The sequence below is a fragment of the Coptis chinensis genome, chromosome 4 (assembly GCF_015680905.1).
Source record: "Coptis chinensis isolate HL-2020 chromosome 4, ASM1568090v1, whole genome shotgun sequence".
Lineage (NCBI taxonomy): Eukaryota > Viridiplantae > Streptophyta > Magnoliopsida > Ranunculales > Ranunculaceae > Coptis > Coptis chinensis.
In genome coordinates, this window is record NC_141459.1 from 33,211,871 (window position 1) to 33,227,353 (window position 15,483).

The window sequence follows — 15,483 nt, forward strand, 5'->3', positions numbered from 1 at the left end:
GGAGGATTTAAAAAATTATGAAGCACAGGAGAAACAAAAGGATCGAGTGCAAACTCGAGATTCCTTTGAAAGGGTGGAAGGAGGGGAATCGAGGTGGATGTTGTGCAAGTTAGTTCTTGATAGGGTGAAATTTCACCTACTCGAAAAAACTCATCAAATTCCTCATCTAGATTGGTCATATCCACATTACTATGGTAGTCCTCTACATCTTTGAGAAAGTCATCTATCCCGTCCTCATCAATAATATGTGTATCGACTAGTGTAGGAATGGAAATATTGGAGTCTGACTTTCCAAAGGAAAGAATTTTGGGCATATGACTATCGGGGAACGTGTTGTTGAAATAATCTCGAAAGCAAAGCTCTCGATCATGCTAACCTGTCCATCCATAGACGAATCGGGTAACTGTGTCCTTGTTTTAAAAACATTGACTTCAACAGCAAGATGGCCAAAAGACATGGACATTGAACCATCACGGCAATTAATGAGCGCATTGGCAGTTCCCAGGAAAGGACGCCCTAAAATAATCGGGACAAAGTCGTTAGCGACTTCTGTATCGAGGACTACAAAATCAGCCGGATTGTAGAAATCCTGAACTTTTACCAGCACATTTTCGACTACACCCTTAGGGTACTTAATAGACCGATCAGCTAATTGCAACGTCATTTTAGTGGGTTGCATTTTGTCTAGACCTATTTGTCTATACAAATAAAATGGGAGTAAGTTAACACTAGCCCCCAGGTCTAATAACGCGGTGGTCGTATAGGAATCTCCTAAGGTGCATTGTACAGTAGGACGACCAGGGTCCTTGTACTTAACAATTCCATTATGTTCAGATAAGGTTGGGAATTGTTCTGTTAAAAAGGCGTCTTTTGGTATATTTGTCTTACGCCTAGTAGTACACAATTCCTTTAGAAACTTAGCATGATGTGGTAGCTTTTTAATAGCTTCGAGGAAGGGAAGGTTTATAGTTAGATTCTTGAAAACGTCCCTAATCTCCTCGTAATTTGTATCTCTAGTTAACATGGCTAATTTTTGTGGAAACGGTGGTTTCTGTCGATATTTAGCAATGGTATCACCTGGATGTTTAACCGTGGCTTTTAGTTTCTTAGGTTGTGTTGTAACTGGTACCTCTACAGTGGTAGGCTCTTCAGTTTCTATTTCGGTATCTAGTAATATAGCAGGTGTAGGGGCTACTGGTGGGGTAACTATAGGCATAGGTTACTTTGTTATCAACCACTCTGCCAGAACGGAGAGTGGTGATGGCATTTATCTCACCTACATTTTCATATTCATTACTAGTATTATCGGCGGTGACCTCAAAGGCGTGGTTTGTTGTTTTAGGATTAGGTATTGCGTTACACGGAAACACACCTTTGGGTTGGGCTTTATCTTGAGCCAATTGTTGGGTTAAATTATTAACGGATTGTAGAAGTTTGTTGGTTAGATTGAGCCATGGTTTGGAAAAATTTTGGCTCACTTGTATGAAGGTGTCAAGACGATCCGGTTGGGTGGGTGTAGTGTTCACGGCGGTGTTACTTTGGAACTATTTCCGTGAATTATTTATTGGTGGATTTTGATAGTTATTATTTACCGAACGATACCTCTATTAGCATTATAATTATTATAATTACCTTGACCTTGTGCTTGACCTTGTCGAGGTTGCACTTGGTTGTTATAATTATTAAAATTACCGGACTCTATCCTTGTCGAAAGTGGAGCTTGGTTAAAGCCGCGTTGGCCTAACATATTGATTATTGTACCACTTGAGGTGTGACTTGTTGGTTATTCCTCCAACCGAAGTTGGGATTTTGTCTCCAAGGGCGTTAGGTTCACTATTAATGGAACAAGCCTGTTCATAGGCTATAGGATTGGGGAGTCGGATGCTCGGGGCTCCAACAGAAACTACATGGGTTTGAATTTACATTCATGACGGGGATAGGCTTTTGTTGTACGAAATGGCCTCTACCTTTTTAGTGAGTGATTCGATTAGAGTTTTAAGCTCGAATCGTGGTTTAATTTCAAACATACCGGCGGCCTTAATCTGTTGAAGAAGAACTATCGAGCGGGGATATCATCACTACCCCCAATTATTATTTCGCTTTAGTTTGGTCTTCTAAAAATTTATAAGCCTCGAGGCTCCTTTACTTAAGAAACTACCCCCATTCATAATGTCAAGGACTTCTTTATGGTGATGTTGAAGTCCTTTGAAAAAGGCACGAACTAACGGTCTTTGCTAGGTTATGGTGTGGACACTCTATAAGCAGATCGGGTGAACGATTCCAAGCCTCTCGAAAATGATTCATGAGGATTTTGTCGAAAAGAAATGAATCTTGGAAAGCATCTCATCCGTCTTTAGGGGTGGGTAAAAATGTTCCATAAACAATTTGAACAAGTTTAGCCCACGAGTCCACGTAATTAGGCTTTGGGCAAGTTAACCAAGACGCCTTATCGGCTAAGGTGAAAGGGAATACCCTTAATTTAATTTGTTCAACCAACCGTAGGATGGTGGAATGTTGTTAAGACTTGTTCAATCCTACGATGTCTTTGGTAAGGTTTTTCATGGTCTAAACCATGAAAACGGGTAGCAAATTAAATATATTTGGAGGGATTCTCAAATCCTCACTGGTCCGCTAGAACGATGCAAGATTTGGGGCTATCGCTCAAGGCTTTGTAGAAGTCCGAGAGAGGAGTCTCTTTCTTCCCCATTATATCGGTGGTGTGTGTGGAATAGTAGCTAGAGGTGTAGTTTGTGGTATACTAGATAGACTTGATTGTTGATGTTGTTGTGTATTTACGTTAGGTGTTTTGTTCGCCGCACCTTAATCTCATGCAAGACTAAGTCGAGCTTAACTAAACATGCAAATACCCAAACAATTCGATGTACTAGTATAAACCTCTAACAGAGAGATCGCGAGGTGTGGAAGAAAGGAATACCTGACAAGGCCCTTGCTTCGCTTTTATGAATAACGTCTTGGTAATGCGCGTGTTCAGTGTATATAAGAGAATAGAACACGAAAAACTTGACAACTCGAAGTTCAAGCAAACCGTGGAAACGGAAATTTCAGCTAAGGCGCTGGCGCTTCTATGTAAATTCGAAGTCCAAGAACTTAGAAAGTCCGGAACTTAGCTGGTCGCTCTCTTAGCGCTGGCGCCGGTGTATTGATCAAATTCAAGTAACATAGCGCTGGTGGCGCTCTCTTTCAAGCTGGGCTTCGGTGTTTTTTCGCTGGAAGTTTTCCAAAACTGAAACGGCAACCACAGTATGAATCAAACAAGGGTGGGTGGGTGAAATGGGACTTAAAAATTACTAATTCTATTATGAAAACAATGCTAAAGTGCAACTAAGATGGCAGCGGCGCCATTTGATAAGAATGAAATGAATAAATGTAATGAATGTGATAAAAATGAATAGTCTACCTACGAAATGAACTATTGATTCACAACGTAAGTAAACTAGAACTAAACTTTTACGTGGTTGATTATCAAAGATTTCTACTCTCAATCCTATGAGATATAGTGGAGTAGATAAGTTCGTTCCACTCCTAGTGCTCTAGCATGGATGTTTTCTAATCTAACTAGTCGTTTTTAAGTCTATGAGAGTTTTTTAAGGGAATTATATACTACGATGCAACTACCCACAAGATGCAACTAGTCGATTATCTAAATAATTATGGGAAGGCTACGTTGATTCTATGATAAGGAGTTAGAGGGGATTGATTCCACCTTAACTCAACTTAATCCACTAACCATTTAATCGTCGTAATCCGAATTGAACTGCTTCGCAGAACAATTGGTTATTCCTAATCCCTAATTATACATGGCATTTCTACCAATTCATAACTAGCATGTGAACAATTAAACCCATTCTCATGGTGAACTAATCATTTCTAGAGTGGAATAGAAAACACGACGACTCTACGATAATCGGAATCAAGCTTTCATCAAGGCTTCACAACCCCCTCTAATGGAGGTTTAGCCTTGAATCATTCCGCAATCATTTCCATTTAGATTAACACTAAACATAATATAAAGCATTGAAATTTACTTAATTTAACAATAATGAAATCTAATTTAATGACTAAATTGAAATAAGGACATGAATTGAAATTAGATCTAGAATTGGAATTGACAAAAATCGAAATTGATAAAGAATACTACTTTATTGATCTAATCAAATTGAAGAACAAGATCCAAGGGTTTAATCTAATAAAGGATTTGAAACTAATTAAATAAAACAATTAAATCTAGATCTAGAAGCTATTTTAATGGCTACTTTCTATTCTAAGCTATCTACCCTAATTCTCTACTATTTTATCTACCATTAACAAAGAATTAAGCTTTTGTTTTTATACATTCAGATCCAAAAATCGTGCATGGGCTTGGAGCCATGTTTTGGGCCAGAGAATCAGGCCCAAAACCCAATTCTTTTAGTCCAAAAAGGCCTCTTCAGCTGCAGTTGGCTTCCACAGACTTTTCGTCCACTTCTGCTCCTCTGATTGGGTCAAGGCTTGGACCATTGCAAAGCTCTTTCCGAGCCGGTCGTTTTTACATAAGGTAGGCCTCATTCGGAGGTCCGAGTCCAAAGATATGGCATTCGGAAGTTCTGGCGACTTTTGCCCCTTTATCTAAAATGGCTAAAATGGCACATTTCTGCACATAATGGACTTTGAAGCCTGAAATGCATAAAAAACACTTAATCAGTATTAACTCTTACTTATTATTCACATAATTGGTCTAACAGTATGATTATTAAGGGGTTAAAACTACAGTTTTGGGCTCTTATCAATAACATAACTTTCCAAGATATAGTAAATCATTAGAAGCGTAACTTATCTTGGATCTCGCAGCAGATATGGATTGTTGTTTTATAGGAATGGGTTAGAGTATAGTATTACTCTCCAGTGCTCACTAAGTCACAAAATAATTCAGTTGGCCCTTTGAAGCTAGATCTTGGGATATCTCCAGTCAACTAGGTTGGTTTTTTCCATTATGAGGACTCTTAGTTGATTATCTTAAAGGTTTTAAGCCCATTCCCCTTGATAATCTTTCCACTTGCTCTCTTGTTAAACCTTTTATAAGTGGATACACAATGTTATCTTTTGACCTTACATAGTCGATTGAGATAACTCCAGTTGAGAGCAATTGTCTAACGGTGTTATATCTACGATATATGTGTTGAGACTTCCCGTTAAACATGTTACTTTGTGCTCTACCAATAGCAAATTGGCTATCACAGTGTAAACACACTGCTGGCACAAGTTTAGCCCAGTTTGAAATATCCTCTAAGAAATTTCGAAACCACTCTGTTTCTTTTCCAGCCTTGTCCAATGTTATGAATTCTGATTCCATAATGGACCTCGCTATGCACGTTTGTTTTGAGGATTTCCAAGAAATAGCTACACCTCCAAGTGTAAAGATATATCCACTTGTGGATTTTGAGTCTTTAATGTCAAATATCCAATTAGCATCGCAGTACCCTTCTGGAACGGTTGGATATCTTGTATAGTACAGACCAAAGTTCTGAGTATACTTTTAGTATCCCAAAACTCTTAGTATGGCAGTCCAATGATCTTTACTAGGATTACTCGTATATTGACTTTCCTTGCTCACAGAGTATGCTATGTCAGGCCTTGTACAATTTATGACATACATTAAACTGCACAGTATACGAGAGTAATCAAGTTGAGATATGCTATCTTCAATATTTTTGTCTAAATGAAGATTTACGTCAACTGGTGACCTTTTTGGTGTGATGTTATATTTCTTGAATTTTTCAAGAATTGTCTCAATGTAATGAGATTGTGATAGAACAAGTCCATCTTCCATCACAGAGATCTTAATTCTTAAGATAACATCAGCGGCACCCAAATCTTTCATATCAAACTTAGTGGACAACATTTGTTTGGTAGAATTTATGACATCCATATTACTACCCAAAATTAGCATATCGTCCACATAGAGACAAACAATGACACATCCCTTTTGAGTGCTTTTGACATAGACACACTTGTCACACTCGTTTATTTTGAAACCGTTCGACAACATTGCATTGTCAAATTTCTCATGCCATTGCTTAGATGCTTGCTTTAATCCATATAAGGATTTAACAAGCTTACAAACTTTCCTTTCTTGTCCAGGAGCAATAAACCCTTTGGGTTGTTCCCTGTATATTTCTTCATCTAACTCACCATTCAAGAATGTTATCTTTACATCCATTTGATGTATCTCAAGTCCATGTATTGAAGCTATTATTGTTATTAGCATCCTTATGGAAGTTATTCTTGTAACTGGAGAGTAAGTGTCAAACTAATCCAATCCTTCATTTTGTCTAAAGTCTTTGACCACAAGTCTAGCTTTATACTTGTCGATTGATCCATCAGTCTTAAATTTCTTTGTGAATATCCACTTATATCCCAAAGTCTTGGAACCTGGTGGTAAATCCACCAATTCCCATGTATGATTTTGCATTATGGATTCAATTTCGCTATTTATTGCTTCTTTCCAATAAATAGCTTCTAGAGATGACATTGCCTCCTTGAACGTTTGAGGATTATTTTCCAACAAGTATGTTAGAAAATCATGTCCAAAAGATGTGGACGTCCTTGACCTTTTGCTACGTCTAGGTTCCTTCTCAATTTCGCTTTGTGTAGGATGGTTACTAGTTGTAGCATCTAAAGTTCTTTTTGTTGAACTTGGCTCTATACACATGTTATACGGAAACATATTTTCAAAGAATGAAGCATTCCTTGACTCAATAATCATATTAACATGTATATATATCTTGAATCTCTTATTTATAAACCAGAAAACGATATGTACTACTATTGTTTGCATATCCAATGAATACACAATCAATAGTCTTGGGTCCTATCTTCACCTTCTTAGGTTTAGGGACTTCCACTTTAGCAAGACACCCCCACACTTTTAAGAATTCATAGGAAGTCTAATGACCTTTCCACAATTCGTATGGTGTTTTAAGCGTCTTTTTGTTAGGAATCTTGTTGAGAATGTAATTGGCAGAAATCAAAGCTTCCCCCCCCCCCCACAAATTCTGGGGTAAACCAGAACTTCACAGTATAACATTCATCATCTCTTTTAGAGTTCAGTTTTTGCATTCCCGCAATACCGTTTGATTGAGGTGAATAAAGAGTCGTAGTTTGATGAATGATTCCATGTTCAGAACAGAAACCTTCAAAAGGTGATTCATATTCAACCCAACCCCCCCCCCCCCCCCTAATCTATCACTCCTTATAGCCTTAATATTTTTGCTTAGTTGATTTTCAACTTCATTTTTAATTATAGTGTTTGAACTATATCTTTAATTCTCAACAAGTAAACATAACTATATCTAGTGTTATCGTCAATAAAAGTAATGAAATACTTTTTACCATCTCTAGTTTGCACATACTTAAGATCACATATATCTGTGTGTATTAAGTCTAGAGGTTCAGTACTTCTTTCAATGGAATGAAAGGATGATCTGGTCAACTTGGATTATACACAAGTTTCACATTTATGGTGTGGGTCTATTTTTATCTTTGGTATATAGTCCAAATTAATTAATCTACGTAAAGTGTCATAATTAACATGTCCTAATTTACCATGCCATACATGTGAAGACTCAATCAAGTAAACAGAAGATTCAACTTTATTGGCGCTCTTTGGCACAATAGTAAAATAAGACATCCTAAATAGCCCATCACTTAGATAGCCCTTGCCCACAAATACATCATTCTTTGTCAGTACAAATTTATTAGAAACAAAGACTAAATTAAAGCCATTCTTGCTCATTAGCGACCCAGAAACTAAGTTCTTGCGAATATCAGGCACATAGAGCACATCATTCAAAGTTAGTTCATTCCCAGAAGTCAACCTCATTACCACCTTTCCTTTGCCTTAAACCTTGGAAGTATAAGAATTTCCCATAAAGAGTTGTTTTTCCTTTTCCACATCATGATAAATGGTGAATATCGACTTGTTGGAGCATATATGGCGAGTAGCACCAGTATCTACCCACTGTTCCCTTTCATTTCCAAGCATGAGACATTCAGAAACTACAACAGATAGGTTCATGTCATTAACATTCTCAGAAAGCTTCTCCATAGTCACATTAGCTTCAGTCTTTTGCTTCTTGTACTTCTTTGGCTTGCGACATTCACTTGCCTTGTGTCCAGCCTTTCCACAGTTGTAGCACTTGCGCTTGAACTTAGTAGGTGCACTCCTTTCGCCTTGATTAGTGTCATCTTGGCGCTTCCTCTTTCCTTTAGCACTTGTGCCTTCCACAACATTGGCTTTCGCCACCATGGGATATTTCCCCTTCTTCTCAAATGAGCGGTTATCTTTCTCTATCCTTAGATGGATGATCAGTTCTTCAAGGTTCATCTCTTTGCGTTTATGCTTGAGATAGTTCTTAAAATCCTTCTAAGATGGTGGTAACTTCTCCACCACAACAGCCACTTAGAATGATTAACTCATACTCATTCCTTCAACAATAACATCATGTAGGATTACTTGAAGCTCTTGAACTTGGCTTATGACAGTCTTAGAGTCCGTCATTTTGAAATCAAGAAATCTGCCAACTATGAATTTCTTCATGCTAGCATCTTCACTATTATATTTCTTGTCCAAAGAATCCCAGAGTTCCTTAGCCATTTTCAACACACTATACATATTGTATAATGAGTCAGCCAATCCACTAAGGACATAATTTCTACACAAGAAATCAGCATGAAACCAAGCATCTTTCGCCAACACCTTTTCCTTGTCAGTTTCATCATGACTTATTTCGGGAGCCTTATCCCACAGAAATCTTGCCAAGTTAAGGGTGGTTAGATAGAAGAGCATCTTCTGTTGCCAGTGCTTGAATATACAACTTAAATGTACTTACTTAAGAAGAAGAAAAGATCTATCTTAAGTTGTTAAGAATATACAACTTAAATGTACTTACTCTTTACCAATCACCAAACAGTACAAACATTTTTACTTGTAAGTGTCTTGTACTTCTTTGTTAAATCCGAGCCTAGTATAGAAACACTATGTCCTTAAGACAAATTTTCCCCCTCACGGTGCTTGAAGGTTGATCGGAAGCTGTCTCCCAAGATAGAACGGATTTCCTTCTATAGAAAGCTAGCACTTCAATTCTACAAAATCAGCGAACACAACATATATAGTATTTGACTAAGAACAGAGGAAGAAGAGAAAGATCATAAATGTGTGATTAGGTGTGTCTTTCTCTCCAAATTCGTCCACTATTTATGGGTGAGAAGTGTTTTTTCGAAACAGCACAGTGACTCTTTGAAAAAGTTAGGCACGTCTTTGAAAAGTAACATGTTTCGAAAGGACACACCATTTTGGCATAAAGCACTGTTTCGAACCAGTGGCTATTTTGAAAGGTCGCACCATTTCGACATAAAGCATTGTTTCGAACTAGTGCCTATTTTGAAAGGTCGCTCCTTTTCGGCATAATGCACTGTTTTGAACCAGTGCACCATTTTGAAAATGTTTTTCTCTCTTTACGTACTATTTCAAGTGAAATCCATTTCAGCTCAAGTGGAGTAACTTGGGAGACAAATTACTCATTCATATCTCAATGGATTTGTGCAAATCCATTTTTCTAACAAAGCCATCATCGTCACTCTTTTCCTCCACAACATTGATGCCTGGTAAATTTTAAAAAACAATAAACCAAGAAAGTTGTTCAATTTATTAATATCCTTCAATTTATTAGAACTTTTTATTTAATCCTATGATACTTGAATAAATTGGAGTTAGTAATTGTCTACCATAAGTTGAAATCAAGGTACCTCCAAAACATTTACTTTGTCGACAGAACAAAGTTTTCCACACCGCTTCTGAGCAGTCTCAAAAGCAATACGAGAAATGTGATCAATCTGAATAAAATTTAGACATGAAGAAATTACTATCTGAATAGCTACCACGAACAATGAAGAAGAACAACTTATATATGTAAACTACCAAACTAAATAGAAAAAATACAAAGCAGCAGTAAAGTATAATAGATATTGAATGAGGCGTCAAAAGAAGGCTTCAAACGTCATTTGCTTCTTAGTTTTGACTTATTCAGTCATTTGTACTAATTTCCTATCAAATTCTAAAACGTATCCGGTGATGATTACGGGAACCTGAAACTAATCATGTTAGATTGTGGCCACATTTCAAATATCAATTGGCCTAGTCGGTACTCAATGGACCCTGAAGTATCTCTTCTCCTGTTACCATTGCTAATGCCACAATGTCTAATCAGGGATATGGGAAGGAAAGTTGTATATGAACTGTCAAACAACCCGATGCAGTCAAGGTGCCCCTAGGCCAACGTCAATTCTCTAAGCTCACCCCTGCCTTGTGCTTGACGTTGTACACACTCACATCTAAGGGCACCTACTATTCGCAAGGCCCGTCACAGCCCAGAGCTTTAACTGCATATAGACAACCTCAGAGGCACAAATCCTTCATGTGTATCTCCCATGTATTTACGTAAGAAAAGACAAATAACATCCTATCTCTTGTTAGATCTTGACTATCCTCAACGATGGAAGTTCCATCCAAAATCTTTATAAGAATCTTTCATATAAAAGTATAACAAAATTGCCTAGCCTTAAAAAACATACATTGTTTTTACCAAATTATTTAGGAAACATTGCCTAAACATTAAGCTTACAGACAACTCGTGGCAGAAGTTTGCATTACCTCATAAGTAGCATACACCTCAGTATTGAAACCAATCTCCTCTCCTTTTTCATTTGTACTAAAACCTCTCGGATGCCCAAAATAAATTCATGTTATCATTAAAAAAAGAAGTGCACTGATCAACAAACTACTTTTTCAAAATATAAACTAACTGATTTTAGGTAATCGTTTAAGATAAGTTGAGATGCGCTATGACAACCTCCAGTAAGCTCTCTAACAACCATGAGATCAACCCCCTCGGCAACTTCTTTCTTTAATGTTGAGGAGTCCACTAACTGAGAAAGGTCAATAATTTCAGTGCCTCTAGTTACATTTATATTAATTAAAATAATAAATAGTAACAGTAGCTAAGCATATTACTTGTGGCAAAACAGTTGCGCGACGTAGATTCACGAATACACCAAGACCCGCTCGAAGCTGAAGTAACCCAGTTTCTAGCTTCAAATGTTTCTCATTACTATCCCACTTATACCCTCCACTGGCACCAAGAAGAACAGCATGAGATTGTTTAGCAACAGAAAGGGTTTCATCTGGCAAAGGAACACCAACTAAATCCAATGCAGCTCCACCAATTGGCATTTTCTTAAACTCAAACTCAATACCTACAAACACAACAACGAAGTTAATAAAGAAGCCCAAATGGCATGAACTTAATTATTATCTTTTACTATTTTAAAAATCGTGACCCTGAGTCTATATTTTTTGGACGGTTTTATCCCTATTTAAATTATTAAATTTCAATTGTTGTTTTGTCAAATTATGGTAATAAATGTTGTATTGCAAGAGTACAAAGAGAAATAGAAAAAAGACAGTTGGTTGCTACATGTTTCCTACAAAAAAAGATTGTGGGCGCACTTGTGGACATGTGATATCATAGTACAAAATATTAGGATATGAGTATTTATCGATACTCAATTTCTCGATATGTATCGTGGATATATCTTTCCCCCTCTTTGGGGATATTTGACATTGTTTCACATGTAAATATCGTGAATATATCTAAAATATCGACAAATATTATGGATATTGTGGATATTTCTTGATATATCATAATACATTATTTATATTTATTTGAAATATAATAGTAGATATTAAATAAAATTGTTACATACACAAAATATCGCTAAATATCTCCAAATATCACAAATATCGTTAAAATATCACCAATATTTGCAATCATATATATCTTTGAACATATCGTGATATTTATATATCTTTCTCTGAAATTTCGATAGATATCAACAAATATCGGAATATTTTGTAATATGCGTGCTGTTATCATTTCCTCAAAGAAACTGATTTATAAACAGATGGCAATGAAAAGGATGGAGGATCGTATCTTTGGAATCAAAGGGCATGGGTTTACTACATTCGATTTTTAAGGGTTTCACATAGTATTTTTGAAACCAATCTTCTTGGATTTTGATTTACACTTTTAATGTACTGCCAGCTCTTTATGTTGATTGAATAATATCTTGCAAGTCTGATAAGAAACACAGCCGCTTCAGCATACATCAAGAACAGGTGCACTCTATCTGAAATAAAGCAATGCACGACTTCAGACGACGATCATTTATTGAATTAATGCCCGGCAGCAACGCTAATGTATTAGAGAATTTTCACGTGAATCCATAAATTAAATATATATACAACGAATTTATGATACAGATAGAAATCAACCTGGTCATCACAGTTCCAATGACCACATCACATCGCAACTTAGATTTTCCAGTTCAGCCATGAGAGAGAAACTAGTTCATAGACAGCACTATCACACATGAACACAATTATTAAAAGTAAAGCTGCCTACATTGTGCAACCGTGGCTTCAAGGGGGCAGTACGGGCATTTGAACGTGCGTGTGCTGCTCTTGGAAAGTTTCACAATTGACTGCTTGCACAGCACATGACCACAGGGCATCAACATAGGCGGGTTCTCTTCACTACCTTGATCCCTGGAAACGGGACAGACAAAGATCGAGTGGAACTGAAACTCTCTACCTAAATCCAGCGGCACAGGAAGTTGCTTCATTGCCAACCATTCTTGCTTCTTGGCAGCCATCACATTCGCTAGTTTCAACAGGGTTGGCAAGCCTTGCACTCCAGCCTCTATTACCACATTTAATGGGCTCTCATAAGATTGCCCCAAAAGATTGCAAAACTGCTGAGTCAACTCTTCAGCTAGGTTCTCCCAATGGGTAGGGGACAATATATTCGGATATGGGGAACACTCGAGCTTGCCTGCCCATAAGAGACCACCCATGAGCTTCTGGAACTCAGCCATGTGCCCAGTAGCAAAGCGAGAAAGGTTTGTCTTTGCATACTGTAGTGCATTATCTCTTTCACCCTTCTGTAGAATCTCCACAAACTGTAACCGATGTAGCTTCAGTTCAAGAATTGAACCACTCTGCACAAGATGGTCCCGGTGGGTCGCAGCCCACTCAATCGCAGGCTCAAGGTTTCTAGATTTCATGGCCTCGAGTATTTGATACATCTCCATATAAGGAGATTTAAGGGCAACCAGTGATTCCTTGGCTTCATTCATGAAACAATCACCAAGATCAAACAGGCCTTGCCGATAGAAATGGCAGGCAATGATCTGATTTATTGTGTGCGTGTCAAAATCAACATTCCTGTAAGCCTTGGAAATGTCTGGGTTGAAATATTTCTCAAGAAGTTTGGCATACTTACTCAACCCTACATTTAGCTCCTTCTGAGAACCTTCAAGCTGGATGAGTGGGGCAGCTTCTTTCAATTTGCCATTCAGCTCTGTAACGATGGATTGGCAATTGTCCGTGTTGGCAGGATCATTCACTCCCTGCAGTTTTGCCAATGCCTGAGCAATTTCTTGGCCAACTAGGTCAATTACTTCTTGGGTTTTAGAGTAGGACAGCTTTTGCTTCTTGGCAACACGGTCAAATGCATCTCTGATGCTACCGAGCTCCATCTTCTGTTAAAAACTCAGCTGCTAGCCTTCAGAACCTGCAATGAGAGCAAATGTCAAATGATCGTGCAAGAATGCAAGAACAGGCAGAGCAAATCAATAGAGGATAAATAGACAGACATGCAAGAAAATTGTTGCCCACAGTTTCGCCAATGGAAAAACAATTTGTAAAAGCATAAACATTTTAATGACCTTAACGAAGAATGGGGACATAATACTACTGTAAACCATCTAATATCTCAACAAATCGTAAAACATTGTCAAACAAAAGACCACTTCTAATCCACTCACTCTGGAAAGAGGCCCTCGTCGACAAAGAAGAGATGCAAAACTGAAGCAGTCAAAGACAAGGCGTACTTCCTTTTCTTGATAGAAATAATAGTAGAAATATATTCAATCCTAAGGTAGGAAGTTCAGACGTGTGTAAACTATGAAAGGAGATTCCAACAGTGGCAAGAAATTATCTTAATCAAAGTTCATTTCTTCCAATATTTTGTGTTAGAAGAATTTCTGTTCATGTTTCACTTTTCTGGCTGCTTCCAATGCACAACTTCTAAGAAGCTTCACTTATCAGTCCTTAAGAACGATCCAGTCTCTGTAATTTCTGTACTAAACGACTGTGCAACCATTTGACCACGCACCGTTGCCTACATTATTCCATCAACCAGAGACTGTTCAGCTTGGAGACTTGATGCGGTTATGAGTACGACCGGGCGCAATTAGAAAAAACATATACTATCTAAGGACGTGGAAAACCTAAGCAAAATTATCCAACTTCACCAACTCCCATCAACTTTATATGTAAGTGGATAAACAAAGCCTTCACTTGAGACTTTGACATACTTCCTAGTTACTATAAATACCCTTTCCCTCATAAGCATAACTATCACTCAAACCCAACTTCCAACGGAAACCAATTTATATATCCTTACTTCTGTTGCTTAGTTTCTAGCTAACATGGGTCTCACTGGTTACAATGATGAGATTGTATCTCCAGTTCCTGCAAATAAAATGTTGAAGGCTTCAGTCTTTGACGTGCACCACTTAGCGCCCACAGTCATGCCTGAAATTGTCAAGAGTGCATCTCTTCAAGGCGATTTTGCATTATGTTTCAACGTCACGAATATACCTATATATTTTGAGAAGACAGAATTCTCTAAACTGCAAGCTACAGCCGTCTCTCTATTCATTTCTGCAAGCTGACGAGTCATTATTTATTCCAACCACCTATTAATAAAATAAATTCGATTTGTGTAAATCCTACCACATTTATCTTTATTTGTAATTGGAATTGGGAGTTGACCATATCACACGTGACAATACCAACAAAGATTAACTAATTTACAACGAATTGAAATACTAGCAGTAAAATAATGACACGGAATACTAAATGGAATTTGGGGACAAGTCTAGAGTAATGGGAAATCGAACAAACTAATCCCTCAATCGATACTTTAACCAATGGGAAAGTATCTGATTATTATGGTCGAATAAACGCAGATCTGAAATAAGAAATACAACCCAACATAGAAGAGATAAAGATTAGGGTTTCACCATTAGCACATAATAGAGAGAGAAAAAAACTCACCAGAGAGAGAAAGTGAGAGAGAGAAAAGAAACGAAGGAGTTGTTGTCAAACCTATCAGGAGGAGGCCTAAATGGCTTGGCGTGGTATTTAGTTGGCTTCAAGTTTAGCCTTCGTCATATGGATTTTATACTCGGCTTCAAATTAGCCCAAAACTATTCGGCCCAAACCAAATAACAGAACTGAAACCAAACTGAATAATGGTCGGTTCGGTTTTGGTTTTGGAAATTGAAAAACCGACAAAACTG

At 37.6% G+C, this 15,483-nt stretch overlaps 2 protein-coding genes across 4 annotated transcripts; both read right to left on the minus strand.

Annotated features, from left to right (window-relative positions):
* Positions 1 to 9,576: 9,576 nt before the first annotated feature.
* LOC147503246 (3-isopropylmalate dehydrogenase, chloroplastic-like) lies at positions 9,577 to 11,287 on the minus strand. Its single transcript, XM_086604756.1, has 5 exons — positions 11,069 to 11,287; positions 10,908 to 10,983; positions 10,709 to 10,797; positions 9,805 to 9,891; positions 9,577 to 9,660 (listed from the first exon to the last, which is right to left on the minus strand). Exons 1-5 carry the CDS (start codon positions 11,285 to 11,287, stop codon positions 9,577 to 9,579), a joined length of 555 nt encoding a protein of 184 aa, XP_086460882.1.
* A 1,029-nt stretch (positions 11,288 to 12,316) lies between these two features.
* Positions 12,317 to 15,359, minus strand: LOC147503247 (LisH/CRA/RING-U-box domains-containing protein). 3 transcript variants are annotated; one of them, XM_086608009.1, is made up of 2 exons: positions 15,239 to 15,359; positions 12,317 to 13,688 (listed from the first exon to the last, which is right to left on the minus strand). In XM_086608009.1, the coding sequence occupies exon 2, from the start codon at positions 13,651 to 13,653 to the stop codon at positions 12,499 to 12,501; it is 1,155 nt and encodes a 384-aa protein (XP_086464135.1). In that variant the 5' UTR covers positions 13,654 to 13,688; positions 15,239 to 15,359; the 3' UTR covers positions 12,317 to 12,498. The 3 variants fall into 3 exon arrangements, with proteins under 3 accessions (XP_086464135.1, XP_086464137.1, XP_086464136.1); XM_086608011.1 differs by lacking the exon at positions 15,239 to 15,359 and adding an exon at positions 15,205 to 15,231; XM_086608010.1 differs by lacking the exon at positions 15,239 to 15,359 and adding an exon at positions 13,942 to 15,174.
* Positions 15,360 to 15,483: the final 124 nt, after the last annotated feature.